The following is a 21,354-nucleotide window of genomic DNA, read 5'->3' as shown; positions in this document are numbered from 1 at the left end:
ATTAACAATGATAATTTAGGCAAGTTACTGAAAGGTACTGTCATGTGGAAAAGGCAAAGCTTTTGGAAAGGTAGTTTTACAGAAGCACTCAGAGGTCAATTGGAAACTGAAGTTTATTTCTCTTTTTGGGTTGATAACTCTTACCTGAGTTTCAAAATGTGTGATGAAGACTGAAGTTAATAATTGCTCTTTGATACTGACAGTGGCAGATATATCCAGTCTAAAAACTAAGTTACATTTAGGAATGCATTACAAAGATATTAAAGAATTTAATGTAGAACTCTTAAAATAAAATTGTAATCTAAATTGATTTGTGTGCAAAATTGGATGGGGGATTTCCTTTTTTTTAATTTAAGATAATATTTGTAGCCAGAGATCACAGTGAAGTTTTGAAAAGATGACAAATTAAATGTTGAAACCTTATTTCAAAGTAGTTGCCAATAATTTCAACAAGAATATTTCAAATTGTCCATCATTGTGAGAGAAAAGAATTGGGGGAAGTCTTAAAGATCTAGTCACTTAACCCTATATAACAAAAGACAAACTTAAATTACTTTTAACATTTGTGTAAACAATGATAGGAAACAACCTACTGGTTTATCCAGCCTGTCCCTGACAAGGAAGATAATTTGTATATCAAGAAAAATACTTCAGCCACCTAAAAGCATTTTTGAATGATTGAATGTATTTTAATCCTGAGAAAGAAACTGCAGTTATATAGCCTGTACATATGAAAAAATGAATGGACACTTTTATTTTTGAAGGAGTCCTCTGGAATTTGTCTTCGTGTGATGCAGTGAAGATGCCAATTATTCGTGATGCTCTAACAATTCTCACAAACAGTGTTGTGATACCTCATTCTGGATGGAGCAGTTCTTCTTTTGACGAAGACAGGAAAGTGAAATTCCATTCTTCCTTAGTATTACGAAATACTACTGGATGTCTAAGGTAAATGCATTACCTATTCAATCCTCCATTTAACTGCCTCCACCTCTCCATCTGTCTCTCATCCTTCATCACTCCTTGGTTCACCAATCCGTGACAGGCCCTGGTCCAACCCATCCCACCCTGCCTCCATTATACTGCATATCTCCCCTCAGCACTCTGTATTGATGAAGGGTCAGACATGAAACTTGACATTTTTTTTTGCCACTGCTGCTGTTTGACCCTCTGCGTTCCTCCAGCAGATTTTTTTTGCCACAGATTCCAGCATCTGCAGTCTCTCGTGTATCCTTTCGACTCCATAGACATAGCTTTGATGTAAAAGCCATGCGGCTAAAACAAGTACAGGCAATTCCTGAGTTTTCTAAGGGTCCTGCCCTTGAGAACTGCCCGTAAGCCAATTTCTCATGTCAGAACACCCATTTTCTATTATAACATCATCACTTGATATAAATTAACCATAAATAAATCATAATCATCACCTCATGAAATATGTACTATATCCAGTCATTTATTAATACCTTGAATCATTTTATTATTATCAGCTTTGACAAATGCTTTTAAAATGTATTGAAGAATTTGTATAAAGTCATTCGTTACATGGGGAACCCATTTATTAAATATTAGGCATTAAAATAAAATTATTAATAATCTCTGCTTAATCTTTTTTAAACAATAAGCCAAAATATTTATGTATCTTTTTCACTAATTTTCTCTGAGAGTGTTTAGCTCTTATCATCCATAACTCTGACTACAGTTGTCGACAGACACTGACAGCAAAAAACTGCCCAATTAACTTTAAACCAAATTTCAATATACTTACTTGAACTGTATATTGAAAAATTGTATTTTACTAAACGTGTCTTCTTTCAGAAATCTTAGTTCTGCGGGTGAAGAGGCTCGAAGGAAAATTCGATCTTGTGAGGGTTTGGTGGATTCCCTACTATATATAATCCAGATGTGTGTAAACACTGCAGATTATGATAGCAAGGTTTGTGATTTCTGTTCCCTGAACAGCATGTTGTTTTTGTAACTTTGATTTGCACTTATAATTCAAATGCAGAGAAATTGCAAGCAGTCATTGAACTTCAATAAAATTTTGTTAAAGCACTTGAAACATAGTTCTCAGTTTTTTCTGCTAGTACATCCTCTCCTGAGGCCCTCATGTTGCTGATTTGATTTCACCAGCCACATTACTTTTGGAGAGTCATTGTTAGAATACTTTAGGAGGCCTAGTGATGTAGCACAGGAGGCCTTCAGCCTTTGTGCCTCTGCTGGTTCTTTAGTACTCTCATGCGTTTATTCCCTTGTGCCTCCATTTCTCTGGATATTTTTAATCTGACCAGATTCAAGTTATTGTCATCTACACAAGATAGATACATAGAAAGTTTTGTTTTGCTTGCCCTGCAAAGGCAAACAAAGGGTTGCCAAATAATGCCAGGCCAGTATTAAAACAGGAAAGAGAAGCAAAAAGAGAATCTCTTCAGATGTGTGGCCATGGATCTTGGCACCTATTCCTTATACTATCCTTAGAGTCAATTTTATTTTTCAGTATGAAATTTGAATCTGCTTCTGCCATGCCCAGATGTAATATTTCACCTGATCACAAAACAGTACTCCACGTGAACAAAATAAACTAGGAAAATCAGTGGTCAGTGAACTGCCCATAAGAAACAGGAGCTGCTATTGTCACAATAAAGCATCCATGGACAATTAAAGAGACAATAACTTGCAGCGATATTACATCAGAAACAGGAACTTGCCACACTTTTTTAATATTTTATTTTTGATTTTCAAAGACTCATAGATTCAGACAATACTTTTTTCAACACTTATGTAGAACATACAGAATCCATTTTTCCCCCTCTCCTCTCCATGCCCCAAGATGATATAAATTATACAAATACTAAAAGAAACACAAATACTATTGAGGTCAACAACCCTTGCGAAAAACTGAAAAAACCCCAGGTACTTAAATAAAATGGGGAAAAGGACAAAAAAAAGATCACGTCAACTGCACCACATCGCACTTGTTTGATTCCAGTCATTTCCCTGCTGAGATGGGTTGTTTTATTTCCTTTATTCTGAAGGGCTGAAATTATATCTGTATACCCATGTGTTTCAGATAAGGTTGCAACACTCTAACGAATTGTACGTGATTTTCTCCAGCGGAATGCAACTCTGCATTTCTGTATTCCATCGTGTAATTTTTAGTTAAGAGTCAGACTTCCATGTGACTGCTATACACTTCCTGGCTACTGACAGAATGACCTTCACAAACTGAATTTGGTATTTGGACATTTTAAAACTCATCTCCCCAATGTCTCCCAGAAGGTACACTTCTGGATCTTGTGGAAAATCCACCTTTGTAATTTTTTTTCAGAATGTCCCCAGGTCCTCCCCTTGGAGGACCTGGGGACAACGGAATGGGAAACAACTGAAGTAGATATTTCAGCCGTGACATCACCTTCATTTTAACACAGTTAACTCTACCCACCAAAGTTATAGGCAGAGTTCTCCATTAACCGAGGTCCTCTTCAATCTTCCAGAGCAAAGGGAGATAAATGAGTTTGTATAAGTTGCATAAATCCTTGTTTACTTTTATCCCCAGATATTTAGTGCCTTCTTGTGGCCATTTGAACTGACTTCCCTGTTGGTTCCCCCTTTATCATAGGCATAATTTAATTCTTGTCTAAATTTATCTTATACATAGAGTTCTTCCCATAATCCTTACAGTGTGATCCGTCAAATATACTAACACATCATTGGCCAATATATTGATTTTTGTGCTCCTCCTGGCCCACTTTGAACCCTTTTATGTCTAAATCCCGTCGACTGGCTTCTACCAGTGGCTCAATGGCCAGTATGAACAGCGCTGGGGACAGTGGACAGCTCTGCCTACTGGACCTACTCAGTGGAAATATTGGAGATATTTGCCCGTTTGTAATAATTTTAGCGCGAGGTTTATAATAGTGTCTTAATCCAATTAATAAATGTTTGTCCCAATCTACATTTCTCCAGTACCTTGATCAGAAAGTCCCACTCCAATCTCTCCTGAACTACGGCCATGCATGGATCCACCTCTGACTGTGCCAGATGTACTATATTAAGCAATATAGCTATATTGTCTGCTGATTGCCTCTTTTCTACAAATCTAGCTTGGTCTGGATTCATTAATTTGGCAAATATTCTGTCAACCTATTGGCCAATACTTTTGCTATGATTTTATAATCCGCATTCAAAATAAGATGCACCTTTAACTATGCCAAGGTGGCACACTGAAATTCAAATTTGTACACCTTTGGAAAAAAATTACTTATAAATTCAGAAACAAATCTGGCGCCTGTACACTCAAATAATGGAATTCAATTTGTAGTGATATCCTTTTTATCCCTCTAGCCCTACAGAATTCTCCTCTGTATGTTTATGTTAGAACTGATGAGTTGTCCTGCACGACATCTCTCTGCAATCCAAAGATTCTTCTTTTACTTTCTCTTTTTATACCTAGAATTTATTTTATGTTTTATCAATCTATACATTTTTTTTGCTTCAGGGGGAGGTTGGGTGGGAGGGAGGGGTTTTGAGGTGGGATTAAAAAAACTCATCATGTATGAAATCATTTTTTTTATATTTGTGTTATAATAAATAAAATATATTTAAAAATAATGAAATGGGCCTATAGGAGGAGGGCTTCAATGGGTCCCTGCCTTTTTTTGGGAACACTGTAATGATTGCTGTTGAGAAAGACTCCGAGAGGGTGTGTCTCTGCAGCCTGATCCACCACCTTCATAAGAAGGGGCATTAAGAGATCATTGAACTCTTCATTAAAATTCAACGGGGAAACCATCCTCTACCAGTGATTTACCAGCCTGCAAAGAACTCAGGGTTCTTTCAATCTCTTCTCTAAAGAAAGGGGCACTCTGCCCCTCTTGATCCTCCTGATCTAAATTTAGTCGTTCCAATTTAAGTGCCATTTGATGAAGTAGACAAAGACAATATGGTCAAACAATAATTATGACTTTTATTAGCAGAAATTTATGGTACAAGACAATAGATACATATATAGTTATATCCGAGGGTAGTGTCCTTAACAGTAGAAATAATGCACAGCCAAGGTTAGTACAGCAAGGCTCGCCAGAGGGGGGAGACAGGCAGCTTGGCAGACTTCACCACACCAATGTAAGCAAAATATCATCTAATTTAGCTGGAGCCCCTCCCCCACCCCCCCCCCCCCACCCCCAACTCTAATTTATACAGTTCTTTATAGAACTTTCTAAGTGTTTAATTTTTTTCCTTTGGTTTGTGTGAAATCTTGCCTTCTCCGCCCTCAGCTAACAAGACAAGATTTTATGGGCCTTTTCCCCCAGCTCTTAATACTGTTGTCTAGATCTTAAGATCAAATTTTTTATCTTGTATGTTTGCATTGTATTATATTTGAGCTTTTTATTCATTGAATTCTTGTATTTTTCTTCCAAACCTAATCTTTGATAATCTTTTTCCCAATTGGGCTATTTCCTGTTCCAAGTTGTTAATTTCTTTCATATGCCCCTCTTGATACCTTTGGTATATCCAATTATTTTGCCCCTTAAATAAGCTTTCAGCTATATTAGAAAGTTATTGACAGTAGAGGGACAGTTCGTCTCACAGAACAATTCTATCTGAGGTCTAACAAAGTACAAAATTTGAGTTTTCCAAAGTTAAGATGCTGTCTATCCTGCTTATCGGGCATTATGAAGGACAGAGTCATGGGTGAATGGTCAGACAGTCATCAAGCAGTGTACTCACTATCCTACCCTCCATTTGGGCTGATGCCAAAATATAAATAAATTCTAGAGCAGGAATCATGTAGTCTTAAGTGAAAGGAATAATCGCTCTCTCTCGGATTCTGCCTTCTCCAGACTTAGCCACCTTGCCCCTTGTTATTTTCTTTGCTGACTTGTCCATGACTGGATCCAGACAAAAATTGAAATCCCCCCCAATCAAGACATTCTCACACCTCTGTTATCTTGTATAAATTGTTTGTCATCAATATTCGGGACATATATATTCATAAGTGTCCATGATTCAGAGTATATTTGACCATGCATCATCACAAATCTCCCAGTTGGATCAGCGACCACACCCTGGACCACCATTGGAACATTTTCTATCAGGATAGCCTTTCCCTTGGGTCTGGATTTGAAAGAGGACATTGCCACCTTGCCCACCCACCTTGATTTGTAAGGTGGGTCTCCTGTAAAAATAGTATATCTGCCTACATATTTTTAGGTGTACCAAAACTCTCTCTTTATTGCTCCGTTCATCTCATTCACATTGAAACTTACAAATTTAATTGTCATATCCATTACCCCTGAGACCTGGAACTTGCCACACTAAAGCAAAATAAAAGTGCTAAAGAAAATGTTGAAACTTAATTACAGATTGCCAAATACAAATGGTCACTGTCCCAGGATTTTCGGGATGCATGGTTTTTGGATTTTTGAATAAAAGTTAGTGTCTGAGTGGTACTGGAGAGGCTTTATTTTCCTGTACCTAATTGCCCAGCTGCCCCAGTGCTGTTGGGCAGGGAATTCCAGGAATTGGACTTGGTGACAATGAAAGACTGGTGAGTTTTTTCAAACTCTAAATGGTGCACAAAGTGGAGAGGAATCAACAAGTGATGGTGTCCTGTGCACTTACAGATTTTGTCCTGCATGATTGTTGGGCTCTGTGATTTAGGAAGTACTATTGGAGTAGCCTGGAGCAGTAAGTGCAATGCCTTTTTGTAGATGGTACACAATGCAACCATTTTAGATCAAACTAAAATAGCTTGCTTTATGGGCAATATACTAGTAGACTTAAATATGACAGGAAATCACAAAAATAGATGATATCTTAAAAAAAACAGTACATGATAGAAAATTTTTAAGGTGATTTTCTTTTGTGATCAGCAGCCAAAAATCCATAAAATACACCCAAAAATGTTCAGGTAGCAAAATCTTCACTGTCCAGTGTAATTCAAACAGGAAGTACAGTCCTGAGCCTGTACTGGCCACAAAGATTCATCACCTAGACAAAAGAAGGATCATTTTTTTTACAAGTACCAGTGGCCCATTCTGATAGATACATTTCCTCTTGAACTATTTTTTTAAACTCATTCATTTTTCAGGTAGCAGGCATCTCTAGCAAAGCCTGCACTTATTTTCCATCCCTAATTGCCTGTGAGAAAGTGGTGGTGAAATGCTTTTTTGAACAACTGCAGCCTATCTAGTAAAATATTTCAACTATGCTCTTAGTGTAAAAGGTTCAGGATTTGAAACTAGTGGACAGTGAAGAAACAACAAAATATTTCCAGTTTGGTGAAGTGCACTGTACTAGCAGTGCTTAACCTTGGTAGTAAAGGCACAAGTTTTGGACTTGCACTCATTGTAGCCTAGCCAGGTCACAGTCGTTTTATAGATGGCATTGTAGTCATAGTACTTTTTCAGACCAGGGAACATCAAACATTACAGCTTAGTACAGACTCTTCAGCCCACAATGTTGTGCAACCTATGTATACCTACTCCACAACAATCTAATTTTTCCCTACCTCACACTTCCATCCTTCTATTTTTCTTACTTCCATGTGCCTATCTAAGATTTTGAATGTCCCTATTGTACTAGCCTTCTACCACCACCCCCAACAATGCATTTCAGGCATCACCACTCTGTGTGTAAATAAATCTGAACTCTGACATTGCTCTTAAACAGATATCCTCTGGTATTTTCTGTTGTCACCCTGAGAAAAAGATGCTGTTTGTCTACCCTATCTAAGCCCCTCATACCTCCATTAAGTCTCCTCTCATACTTTGGCACTCAAAGGTCTGAGTTTCCATAGAACCCTTCAATTACTATCCCAGCTCAAACAGCAAAACTCGTCTGTGGAGGTGAGTCATGATCAGCTGTCAAAATGTTGCCACATTAACCCATTGCCTTGAGTTTTTGCTTTCCTTCAGGATGCTTGTTGAAAATAAAAATTGAGTTAATTAAAATACAATAAATTTGTGACATCTGTGAAATGTTTGTTATTTTAGACGGTTGAAAATTGTGTTTGCATCCTGAGAAACCTGTCGTATCGTTTGGAACTAGAAGTTCCACAGGCTCGTTTGATGGGAACAAGTGAACTTGATGGATTACTTGGTAATGACTCTCCCAATAAAGATACTGAGACCAGTTGCTGGGGTAAGAAGAAGAGAAAAAAGAAGAAAGAACCACAGGAAGATCAGGTAACTAACTATTCACTGAAGCTATTAGATACAATTTAGAGTCCCAAATATGATCAAGGATTCAACCACTGGAGTTTTTAGACGTTGAGCAAAAACTACCGAAGGAACAGCAGGTCAGGCAGCATCTGTGGAGGCAGAGGGATGGTCATGGTTTCAGAATGCAACACCAGCCTACAGAGATGCTGCCCGTCCTGCTGAATTCATCCAGCAGTTTGTTGTGTGCGTGTTTGTGTGTTCCAGATTGCAGCATCTGAATTCTTTTGTGTCTCCAATCTGTAGACCTTCATATTCACTTTTTTTTTCCAAGAATACTCCACTGTGATCTAATTACTTAACAGAAAATTTGCAAATTCTTGATGTTGGTCGGGCTGTCATCCATTTTAGAGAATGCAATTTGTTTGGAAAGAATTTTATCAACATGGTGGTAAAATCAGACCTGGAAAATTAACAATTCTATCATCTCTTTTCACTGATTTAGCAGGCCTGGCTACAATGGGAGAGTGTCTCCACCAATTATCAATATTTGGGGCAGTTGTCACTGTTTGTCAATAAAACTCTAATTTCCTGATGTTGTTCTTATCCAATGTTAGTTATTTCAACTCCTTGTTTTTCAGGATGCAGGCAGTTACTATCTGTTGTCTGTCCCTAATTGACCCTGATCCAATTAGCTGGCTGGGACATTTCAGAGTCAAACACAGTGCTATGGGTCTGGAATCATAGATGGGCCAAAGTAAGGATGAGAGATTTGCTATCATGAGGAATAAGAAGGGTTTTTAAAACAATCCAGTGGTCATCAATATCATTGACTGGCTGTTCTTAACGAATGAAAATCCCACAATTCTCACTGTGGGATATGAAAGTGGACCTTTGGATTGTTAGTCTAGACTAGTACCCAGAAATAGAATAGTCAATGTTTCGAGTTTCCCCCTGCCCCCTCCCCCACTGATGCTGCTTGACTCACCGAGTTCCTCCAACAAATTGTGTTAAGCTTTAAATTCCAGCATCTGCTGTCTCGTGCATCCTTGGGGATCTAAAAAGTTTCTGGGAGTTGTGGAAGAATGCAACAAAGTACAAAATGGCATCAATAAATGTGAAAAATAGATATGAAACTAGTTAATCAATGGAAAGCTTCATATTTGAAGGAAACATTTAAATGGAGTTCAGAAAAAAGATGTTGTCGTGGTAGACAATTTTAATCTAAGAGACATGGGAAATTAGCCTTATAAAAGTATTGCCAGAGGAATGGAAATGAGGAGCAGAGATTGTCCAATAAGCATATTGAAGCTTGAATAACCTATATGCAAAATTCTGATGTCCATTCTATTGAAGTAAGCAAAGACTGAATTTACTGCAAAATGATTCACAGGAATTTATATCAGTGCTGAGGGAATATATTAGGAAGTTTGAGAAGGCTGGGGCTCTTTAGAAAAGTGAATGCTCTGAGGTAGGTTGACCTATTTTCTAAGTCCTTAGAGGGTAGACACGGAGAATTATGTTTTGAATTGTGGGAGAATTTGGGCCTTTAATGTAAGACCGTCATTAATAAATTAACCAGTGGTTTCAGGAGAAATACTTCGTCCAAAATAGTGTAAGAAAGTGGTTTACGCTACCTCAAGGAGTAGTTAGACAAAAAGAATTAAATGGTAAATTCTGAAGGATGGAATAATTATGTCTAAATTCAATTTCTTTTTGATATAAAACGTCACAAGGATCTTGCAAGAAAAATCATGGAAAACCTCAGTGCATTGTCTCAAATTTTACATATTGTGATTTTAAATTTATTCCAGAAGGTATTTTCAATGGAAGGTTTAATAGACGTGTTACTGATGGCAACCACAATGTAATCCTGATTTCTCAATTAATATTAATAAGAATAAAACTCAGAAATAATTTGAATTAAGCCACATAAAAAAATGTATGAAATAATACAAGATAACTACATTATTGGATGAAGTGAAATTCTGCCGATCTTTACTGATCACACTGATGCTTTTTCTTTCAGTGGGATGGAGTAGGCCCAATCCCTGGATTTTCTAAATCTCCTAAGGGAGTTGAAATGTTGTGGCATCCTTCAATAGTGAAACCCTATCTTACACTTCTTGCTGAAAGTTCAAACCCAGCTACATTGGAAGGATCGGCTGGGTCCTTACAGAATTTATCTGCAGGAACCTGGAAGGTACATCCAGAATTACAATACAAACTTCCATTTATAGTTAATTATTTATTGTGTAAGTTTGAAATGATCAAAAGTGAATGGTGTCATTTCTATAACACATTACATTTCGTTTACCACTATTTGAGATCCTGCTATTTTAGTATCTGAAGATTTTAATTCATTTTGGTTTGGTACATTCACATAAGAGCTTAAAGTTTATTTTGCCAAAAATTTTATTCTGTTCTGCAAGGGGTTTCTTTCTGCAACAACGTTGTCTTTCATTTATCATTCTTGCAATTTTTAATGCTAATGTTAAGCGATAAGGCCATCATGAAGTTTTTGTACTACTAAAGTCAACGTAATTTCCTTGGGAAAAGTAATTGTAGACTCTTATTCCAGCGTATTTCTGGAATTTTGCATCACATGACACCCAGCAGAAAAAATAATCATTGTTCCTCTCATAATTCTTTTTAATGATGGTTGTAAACCTTGTGAACAATATTGCAGGATTTACCTTATCAAAGTCTTGCTTCAATTCAAGCTCTGCATTCACAAAACAATCTGTCTGTCTTCAAAGTCTAAACCTCTCATCCCATTACATCATTCTATATTTTTATGTATCTGCAAGTCTTCCTAAATATGCCAAACCTTAACACTGTTATAATTCTAGCTGTCCCAGTAATTTTAAAGTTATTTCTAATTCTTCTTGATTTGACACATATCTAGAATCTTGCCGGTTTTATTTTTTTTAATTTATTCTATTGCACTGGTGGATGTACCACGTTTCATTGTCTTGGTCTGAGCTATGAAGCAGTAATTTGTCAAAGATTTTTTCCAAAAATAAACTTTATTTACAATGACATTATATACCAGAGGTCTCCAAAGTGGTCAATACAACCCCAAGGGGTCAATGGGACTATCCAAGTGGGTCAATAAACGCTAGGGATTCGAATGGTGGTCAGGGGGGAGGGGGGGTAATCGATTGAACCTTTGCGGTGGAAAGCATGGGCAAATCAACAGAAAATAGCTCCTATGGCAGCGGTGGCCAACCTCTTGTGACAGTCTGAGCATAGAAAAAGATGTATATGTTCTTTGTACTTCCCTTGTCCAGTGTGGCCACCCCTGGTCCAGCGCCAGGATTCCATGCATGGGGGTCAATGATGGATCAAGTATTTCATAAAGGGGTCAGTGGGCCTCTGCTATATACAAGTGAAAATAGTGCAAAGTATTTTGGCATCCTTGGTACCAAATTCATACAGTATATACATTGTAATGTTAATCCTCTAATTTGCAATGGAGCACTCTTGCCACTAATATGGCCCTTGTAGTTAGTCCCCATCCATTGTTTGTGAGGCCTCCCATCCAGTCTCACCCCCATTATTTGTTAAAGTATTGCACTGTCCAGGCTTTACAAAAGGTGTTCTTTTCAAAATGTATTTGTATAAGAATGCATTTTCCTAATGGCTTAATCAATCACTTTACAGATGTGCTGATCTGATTTAATTCTTGGTCCAGTAGAAAACATTAACCTCAGAAACCAGTTGCCTCTTATTGATGAATGAAATTAACATCCCTTTCTGAACCAAATTACACACTGTTTACAATATGCCTCATGAACAACACCTAGTGACTGAAATCGAGTATCACACCTTGATAGAAAATTTATTTTGAATATATACAGTAGTCATATCGTTTGGAAAGAGTTCCATGAACCCACCAAGTCCATAGCAAGTGTAGGTGACCCCATATTACAGCTGTTCAGATAATGGAAATGCACCCTTGCAGAATTCATGAATTACAACAGAAAAAAAATTAAAATGCAGAATAACATTGCTCTTATGGAACTTAATGCAATTTTTTTTCATCTCTTTTCTCGACATATGCTAATGATATGGCTTTGTGTTAGGAAAATTATGTTCCGGGCCAATTTACAAGAACACAGCCCTTCTGTAATGTGGGATTACCTGTATCCATTCATTTTCTTCTCCCTATTATCACCTTCACCCAAATGCTATCACAAGGCCAATTAACCAACTAACCTGAACCTACTTGGCATTTGGGAGAAAAACAGGAAACCCATAGAGTTACAGCAGTACAGGTCAGAATGGAACCCATATCACTAAAGCTGTAAGCTTTCCCACTGTCCCATGGCAGATTTCTGATATGTGTCTACATTCAGATTTTTGACAACACTAAATAAAACTAATATTTAAAAACATGGAAGGACATCATGTGGCAAATCAGTTACAGCTTTATTTTATAATTTGTTTTTCTTCCATGTTCATTGCTTCTATCCTACTCCAAAATTACAAAAGTAATATTTACCTGTTGACATGTAAGCAAGCTTCACTAAATATATTGGCAGACTGTTCACTGAAATCACATGGGATTTATGCTGGAAAAATTACTTGTTGATTGGCTCTGCTTCACACAACAAGAGAGCTTAAGAGTTTATATTTCCATTCTATGTGGCATGGAACATGTCACGACAATTCAAAATAATTCCTTTGAAAAGCTGAATGGAGGCATGGAAAGTTTGTTTATTTATCATCCAGTACCAGTGCAACCCAATGAAACAACATTCTTCGGTTCATAGAGCAAAACAGTGCAGTGCATTGTCCCGGATAGAGACAAGTACATTCAATGTATATATACATTTAAAATTAATATTAATAAATAGTGGAGTGTTGTTTTAGTAGCTCAACAGTCATTCAGCAGTTTCTCTGCTATGGGAAGAAGCTGTTCCTCAGCCTGGTGGATCTGGCTCCAATACTTCTGTATCTTTTTCCCAACGGTGTAGCTGGAGGATGCTGCACGTGGGGTGGTAAGGGTCCTCAATGATTTTACAAGCCCTCTGTAGAAAACAATTGTAAATCATATCAATGAGGGGAGGGAGAGCGCAGTGTTTTTATGGTCCTGTGGATTGACCTCCGATCCAATGCCCTACAGCCAGGAGTTTCACAATAGAGCTCCTTTAGAAAGTTGACAGAGCGGTGGCCGGTAGCCTTACCTGCCTCAGCTTTCTAAGGAAGTGTGGTCTCTGTTGCACTTTCCTGGGAAGTGATGAGATGTGTGTCCAGGTTAGATCTCTACTTAAGTAGACTCTTGATGCTTTCTACTCTGTCCACTACCAAGCTATTAATGTGTAATGGAGGGTGGTCATCCCTGGTCTTCTTGAAGTTCACAATCATCTCTTTTCTCTTGTCCACGTTGAGACTCAGGTTGTTATTAGTGCACCATTTCTCAAGATTTTCCACCTCTTCTCTGTAGTGCGACTTATCGTTTTGCTGATGCGGCCGACTACTGTTGCATCATCTGCAAACAATAACTCTGTTGGAGCTGGATCTGGCATTACAGTTATGAGTCAATAGTGTGAACAGGATCAGGCACAGCCCTGAAGTGCGCCAGTGCTCCGCGTAACTTTGCTGCCAACCCAGACTGTGATCTTTTCTTTAGGAAGTCCAGAATCCACTTACAGAGAGGGTTTTGAGTCCCATCAAGGATAGCTTCACCATCCTCTAGAATATAATTGTATAAACACTAAGCTGAAGTCAATCATCAAAAGTCTTTTCTAGTTGTTACCTGAATATAATACAGTTAAAATGATATAGAAATAAAAAAGTGAGATACTCACATATAAACTGTTTCAGAAGAAACTGAGATTAGAATGGTATAAAGGAGAATTTTCTGAGTCTAACTCTTTTTCCTTCTTTCAGTGGGCAGCATATATACGCGCTGCAGTCAGAAAAGAGAAAGGTCTACCCATCCTTGTAGAACTACTAAGAATGGATAATGATCGGGTTGTATGTTCTGTTGCTACGGCCTTGAGGAATATGGCCCTCGATGTACGAAATAAAGAACTTATAGGTATGTGACAAACGTTATTTCAGAAGTCAAAAGGTGTGCCCTCAGATTTTTGGTTTAATAAAGGTGAATCTGTCAACACCATGAAAACTTGGAAATCCAGCAGCTATCATTTGTTATCCTACTTCTCGATTGACTGCAGTAGAATTGTATATTGCCAAAAAGCTCAATGTTCACTTTCATAAAAAACATCATGGACCTTTACATAACTACTACAGGTACACAATCCTTTATCCGGAGCCCTTGGGGGACAGTCTGTATTTCAGAACAAAAGACAGCTGCCCCAGATTTAAGCCCACCAAATTGTGCTGTCATATCCACCCCCTTCCATTTACACTGGAGTCTCTCTCCCCCTTGCCCTTCCGAGTCACGCTGCAGTCTCTCTTCCCCCTCGCCCTCCCAAGTCGCACTGCAGTCTCTCTCCCCCTCATCCTCCCGAGTCGCGCTGCCATCTCTCTCCCACCCCCCCCCCCCCCCCAGCTGCTCAAGTCACGCTGGCATCTCTCTCCTCCCGCGCCCTAGTCGCGCTGCCGTCTCTCCCCCCCACCCCTCCCCAGCTGCCCGAGTTGCACTGGTGTCTGTCTCCTCCCCATGCCCACCCAAATCACGCTGCCATCTCTCTACCCCTCCCTCGCCCGCCCGAGATGCACTGCCGTCTCTCTCCACCCCCGCCCGCCCTAGGCGCGCTGCCATCTCTCTTCCTCTCTTCCCAACACCCCCCACCCGCCTGGCCAAATCGTGCTACTGTCTCTCTTCCCCCCTTGCCCACCCAAGTCACGCTGCCGTCTCTCTGCCCTCTCACCCATCCAAGTCGTGCTGCCATCACAACCCCACCCCCCGCCCAACCTAATCGCGCTGCTGTCTTTCTCTCTCCACTGTACCGGCACCAGAAAAAATGCTGGTTTTTGGAGCTATCCGGATTTTAGATGGCCACATAAAGGATTGTGTACCTGTAGTGATGTGTGATTGGTAAAAATTGTGATCAAGCATCTTGTAGCTCAGAAAATTTAATTTAACTTGTAGATTTTTATCAGAAATTCTCTTTGTGTATTAAAGATGTGAAAAAATATAACTTTGTGGCAACGCACAAACCAGCAACGCACAAACTTGTAGCAGCAAACCAGCCCCGCATGTCACGCACGGTCAGTGGGGCACCTGCAGCAACAATGGCATCGCGGAACCGTATCTTCCGGTCCAGACCGGAAGGTCATCGGGTCGCAAGTGCCGGGATGTTAGGGGCAGGACCTAGATCAAGCTTAAAGGCTGCAAGGCAGAATTCAAAATAAAGCAGCTGTGATACTGGAACTCATAGCCTGTTGTCTCGAGTACAACATGCTACATTGGTGACCCTGACAAGTCTCCACGTCCTGAAGACTCGACACGATGCAACAAGTAGCTGTAGCTGCGATCGCATTGAAGCTGCCAACTTTCTAGATGAAGAGGCCCCACACTTGGTTGGGCCAAGTAGAGGACCAGATAAAACAGATAACCTCCAGTTCAACAAGATACTTCTACGTTGTCAGCTCGCTCAACCAAGAAACTGCCTCATGAGTTGATGACTTCATTCAGCCGCCACCGGAGGAAGGTATATACATGGCTCCAAAAACCTCCTCATTAGCATGTATGGCCTCTATCAATGCAAAGGAGCAGCCAGTTGGATGGCCTAGCAATAGGGCCCCCTCTGCCCTCATGGATGAGATGCTCACGCTGGCAGAAGGGCACATCCCTGCCTCATGTTCAAGCAGGTGTTCTTCTTGGCCGATGCGGACTTCAACGACCCGCAAGATTGTGGCGCATGCAAATGTTCTCTACGGTTCAAAATGCGAAGCCATAGACTCCATCAATCGTGTTTCACAGCCACCACTGAAGACAATGCCCAAGTCTAGTCCACCACGTGAGCAGGCCCCACCCTGCCAGAGGACAAAGAGGTTATATCCCAAATAGTGCTTCTATCACCAACTTTGGGGGGCGTCCACCCGCAGATATCGCCAGCCATGTTCGTTCCCAGGAAACTATGTGGCCAGCCACTGTTAGTGGCCACAGCGGCTGTCTGACCAAATAACCTTCTCCACATCTGGGACAGCATCTCAGGTTGCAGATTCCTTGTGGATACAGGGGTGAATATTAGAATCATACCCTCTACCACACTCAAGATGCACACGAGACCCCATGGTTCTTCCCTTCAGGCTGCGAATAGCACTGACATCCAAACCTTTGGAAAAAGGTTTCGGCGATAGCACACTCCAATGTTCCTTCACGCTGGCTTCAATGGACAAACCCCTGCTCGGGGCAGATTTCTTCCAGGCACACACCCTACTCGTCGACCTCTTGAGCAGACGGCTAGTCCACGCTGAGATTTTCCACACGGTGCCCCTCGGCAAGTCCAGTGAACCATCCACCCAGCTCATTTCCATTGAGAACAAACACGGCCAGTCCAGCCACCTCTTTGCAGATTATCCCTCCATTCTGCGCCCACAGTTCATGGCAGCCATGCCCAAACATGGCGTCCAACACCATATTGCTACCACTGGCCGCCTACCATTGCACTCACGTGCCCACCACCTGGCCCCAAACAAACTCAACTTCGCCGAGAAAGAGTTCAGGCGCATGGAGGAGCTGGGCATCATCTATCATTCTGATAGCCCATGGGCCTCACCCCTTCACTTGGTGCCTAAATCCAATGGCAGCTGGAGAACCTGTGGCAATTACAGACGTCTCAATAACACAACGACACTGGACCACTACCCAATCCCCATATCCAGGATTTTGCAGCGAATCTCCACGGTGCACAGCTTTTCTCCAAAGTCGACCTAATCTGGGGAATCCCTGTGCACCCAGATGACATCCAAAAGACTGCTATCATCATCTGTTCAGCCTGTTCAAGTTTCTATGCATGCCTTTTGGTTTGTAAAAATGCGGCATGCATAGGAGCTAATGGACTTGGTCAGCAGAGACTTGCCTTTTCTCTTCATCTACCTCGATAACATCCTGGTAGCCGCAGCTTGCCTGAAGAGCACATGAGTCGATGTGGATGGTGACCTCCACCAGCTATTCACTCGCCTCACACAGTTCAGCCTCACCATAAACCCAGAAAAATCCCAGTTCCTCACGGAAATAGATTTTCTGGGCCACAGAATTACCCCAGCCAGCACCACCCCTTAACCAGACAAAGTCGATGCCATCCAGCAGTTCACCATACCGACAACACTGAAGGGCCTTCAGGGATTTGTGGGCATGGTAAATTTCTACAACAGGTTCATCCCTGCGGCAGCCAAGGTTATGCGCCCTCTCTTCACGTTAATGTCGGGCTTGTCGAAGGAGCTTAAATGGACAGAGGAGGCTCACAGTGCATTTGAACAAACTAAAGAAGCCCTGGCCCATAGTACGATGCTGGAACACCCACAGATGGATGTACCAACAGCCCTCACAGTCGACGCATCCAGCACAGCCGCAAGCGCTGACCTGGAACAGTTAATTGATGGTTCATAGTGACCCCTTGCTTTGTTCAGTTGACACCTGCGGCTGCCCAAATTGAAGTACAGTGCATTTGACAGGGAACTACTTACCTCTACCTTGCCATCCGCCACTTTCCTGGAAGGGCATCCGTTCACTGTCTACACCGATCACAATCCGCTTACTTTTTCCTTCTCGAAGTCCTCCGACCTGCAGTCTGCCCAATGACAGATCCTGCGTCTCTGAATTCACCACTGCTATCTGACACCTGTCGGAAGCACAACGTGGTTGCTGATGCTCTTTCCATCCCTGAAGTCAACGCTATGTCACAGGGCATCGACTGCCATGATCTGACTCGGGCACAATGGAACGACCCCAAGTCACTCAGCTTCAGAAAGGCAATCACAGGGTTGCAGCTCCAAGACCTCCCGCTTGACGCCAACAACACCACGCTCCTCTGCGAAGTTTCCACTGGCCAGCCCCGCCCTCTCATCCCCACCCAGTGGAGGAAAACGGCCTTCAACTTAAACCATGGTTTATCGCACCCCTCCATCTGCACACTGTGTGGCTAGTATCTGCAATGTTTGTTTGGCATGGCCTGCGTAAACAAGTCATGGAGTGGGTGAAAAACTGCACAGACTGTTAGGCACCAACTCCAACAGTTCGACACCACAACCTGAAGGTTCCAACATGTCCATCTTAACATAGTCGGACCCCTACCTGTCTCCTTTGGGTCCCGCTCCCTCCTCATGGTGATGGACAGATTCACTCACTGGCCGGATGCCTCCACAGAGACGTGCGCCAGGGGCTTTCCTCACCACCTGGGTTTCCCATTTCGGTGTCCCAGCAGATGTTACAAGCGACCGGGAAGCACAATTCACCTCCACCCTATGGTCACAACTTTCCAGACTCCTCGGCACCCAGCTGCATCATACCACAGCATATTACCTTCAAGCCAATGGGCTAGTCGAGCGTTTCCACCGCCACCTCAAATCAGCGCTGATGGCACGCCTCGATAAGCCCAACTGGGTGGACAAACTGCCCTGGGTGCTCCTGGACATTCGCACAATGCCAAAAGACGACCTCGGGACCTCCTCAGTCTATGGAGAGACCATCGCAGTTGCTGGACAATTCCTCCCTCCAGCATCTAAACAGGATGCCGACCTGCCATCGTCCTTGAGAGGCTGCGTGACAAACTGGGATCTATCGCACCACCCCCGCCATTGCGACATGGTCAACCGCCCTTCAATTATCCACTGGACTTGTATTCCTGTGAGTATGTGTTCATGCACAGACACGCACACAGGACTCCCCTTCAACGACCTTATGAAGGTCCATACAGGGTGCTACACAGAAAAGCTTCAATGTTCACCCTTGACATTGGGGGCAAGGAGGAGTTATTCACGCTGGACTGTTTAAAACCAGCTCATGTGGACTTGTCCCAGTCAGTACAGATCCTCCCCCAGCAGTGCGTAGAGGTCAGCCGCTGAAACAGCACACCTCTCCCTCGACTGCCAGTTCTCGGGGGGGAGGTGGTTTGTGTGGCGACACACGCTTGTAGCAGCGAACTGGCAGGGCAGCCGCGGCAGGACTGTTTCTTCCATTCCAGACCGGAAGATTGCATTTTTGCTTGTGGCATCAGGATGCAAGTCCCAGGACATAAGGGGCGGGACCTAGATCGGGCTTAAAGGCTGCAGCGCAGAATTCAAAATAAAGTAGTTGTGATACCAGAGCTCACAACCTGTGGTCTCAGTCTCTTCGCTGCGCTCGCTCACAACACACTACAACTTTTTGTTATTTTGTATTATCATATCCTTCCTCTCCTCTTGTATTTCCCTCTCCCAGTAGGTGCTCTTGTTGCCCACCCACACTTGTATTCCACACTTGATCACTTTAGATATTGGGGGATTAGAGGGAAAGCTGTACATTCACAAGGTAATTGTGCATATGTCATATAGACTGCAAGTTTGTAAGCGATGTTAAATCAGTGTTGTCACAAGCATCAGAGGTTAGGATTGAACCCAAATCATTTGAACTGAGGCAGCAGTAATATGTGCTATGTCACTATCTTGAAAAACATCTAAAAGATTTGATTTGGTGGGTTGGTAATTGCTGTTCCATTTAAGGCTCAGTAATCCAGACATTTGAAATCAATGTGATATATCTTAAAAAAATAATTAAATATGTTCAACTGTTATTTTTTAGAAACAAACAGTGAAATAAAATAAACATAAAGTCTAGATAATTCTACTTTTCTAATGAAGGTCAGTAATCTCATTCAAGTGAATAGAACTACATATTTTATGTGGGTTTCTATCTTGGAAACATTCTGATATAATCCCATGGCTCATACCATTGTCTCCTCAGCCAAGCATATACACCCAGCTAGAGATAGATACACCCAGCTAGAGATAGATACACCCAGCTAGAGATAGATACACCCAGCTAGAGATAGATACATCCAGCTAGAGATAGATACACCCAGCTAGAGATAGATACACCCAGCTAGAGATAGATACACCCAGCTAGAGATAGATACACCCAGCTAGAGATAGATACATCCAGCTAGAGATAGATACACCCAGCTAGAGATAGATACACCCAGCTAGAGATAGATACACCCAGCTAGAGATAGATACACCCAGCTAGAGATAGATACACCCAGCTAGAGATAGATACACCCAGCTAGAGATAGATACACCCAGCTAGAGATAGATACACCCAGCTAGAGATAGATACACCCAGCTAGAGATAGATACACCCAGCTAGAGATAGATACACCCAGCTAGAGATACAAGCTACAGCTGACACAAAATGGAATGTACAGTACACTCAGCTCATGATCCAGTAAGTTATAAAACTGCTGTTGGACTTGATTTGGGTAAAACAAGACATCAGCTGCAGCTACACTTTCCATTTGTGGCACACTGCAACTAGCTGGGGTTATTCTGCAGATCTGCCAGCCATCTAACCCTTTCTTTTTGAACCCACCACACATTTGACTCAGACATCTTAAAGGATGTAACTAATGCTGGTTATCTAAGAACAATATTTTAGATCCCATTCTCCTGTTCTTTCCCCTAAAGTCCTGATAATTATTTCCAAATGCCTCTCCAATTCTCTTTTGAGGGAAAACAATCCCGTTTGAAAGTCCTAATTGATAATGCTTCCATCACTGTTACAGACAGTGAGTTTAGATTACAACTATTGTGTTTTTGGAAAAAATAAAGTTTCCCCACATCCACTCTTAAATCTGTCCCTCTATTAACTTAACGTATACCCCTATCAAATCTACTTCTCCTTCTAGTTCAACTACCTTGTAGCTGAAATACCTCATCCTGGAAAGTATTATAGTGTTTTCTCTCTGCACTCTCTCGAGAATATTGACTTCCTTCCTATATTTGAACTGGATTCCAGCTTTAATTTCCACGGCTGTTTATCAGTTCAACATAACTGTTTTGTTATTGTCTGCTTCGATTTAAACATCTTAGAATGTCATATGCTTTACTTGTCACTAAACGTATCCTGCCCACTTCATTGATTTGTACCCAGGCTCCACTGGTTCTGCATCCTGGTTGGAATTGTTCCACTTAGTTGACATGGTGTCTGCCTATTCATTTGAAAAATGTATCATTTCACATTTTACTTAGCTTCATATGTCAGTTGCTTTCCAATCCTGCTAATGTGCGTGTGACT

General features: G+C 41.3%; 1 protein-coding gene across 15 annotated transcripts in view; it reads left to right on the top strand.

Annotated features, from left to right (window-relative positions):
• The window catches only part of pkp4 (plakophilin 4), a 198,259-nt gene that overhangs the window by 150,007 nt on the left and 26,898 nt on the right, over positions 1-21,354 (top strand). For all 15 annotated transcript variants that reach the window (XM_069935461.1, XM_069935462.1, XM_069935459.1 and 12 more), the window contains 5 exons: positions 765-948; positions 1,816-1,933; positions 7,995-8,186; positions 10,189-10,362; positions 14,058-14,208. In XM_069935461.1, the coding sequence (XP_069791562.1) occupies positions 765-948; positions 1,816-1,933; positions 7,995-8,186; positions 10,189-10,362; positions 14,058-14,208 (819 nt within the window). The remainder of the gene's footprint in view (positions 1-764; positions 949-1,815; positions 1,934-7,994; positions 8,187-10,188; positions 10,363-14,057; positions 14,209-21,354) is intronic.

Source organism: Narcine bancroftii, chromosome 4 (genome assembly GCF_036971445.1).
Source record: "Narcine bancroftii isolate sNarBan1 chromosome 4, sNarBan1.hap1, whole genome shotgun sequence".
NCBI classification, from domain to species: Eukaryota; Metazoa; Chordata; class Chondrichthyes; order Torpediniformes; family Narcinidae; genus Narcine; species Narcine bancroftii.
The sequence above is the reverse complement of the archived record's forward strand: the minus strand, read 5'-3'. Positions and strand labels throughout refer to the sequence as shown.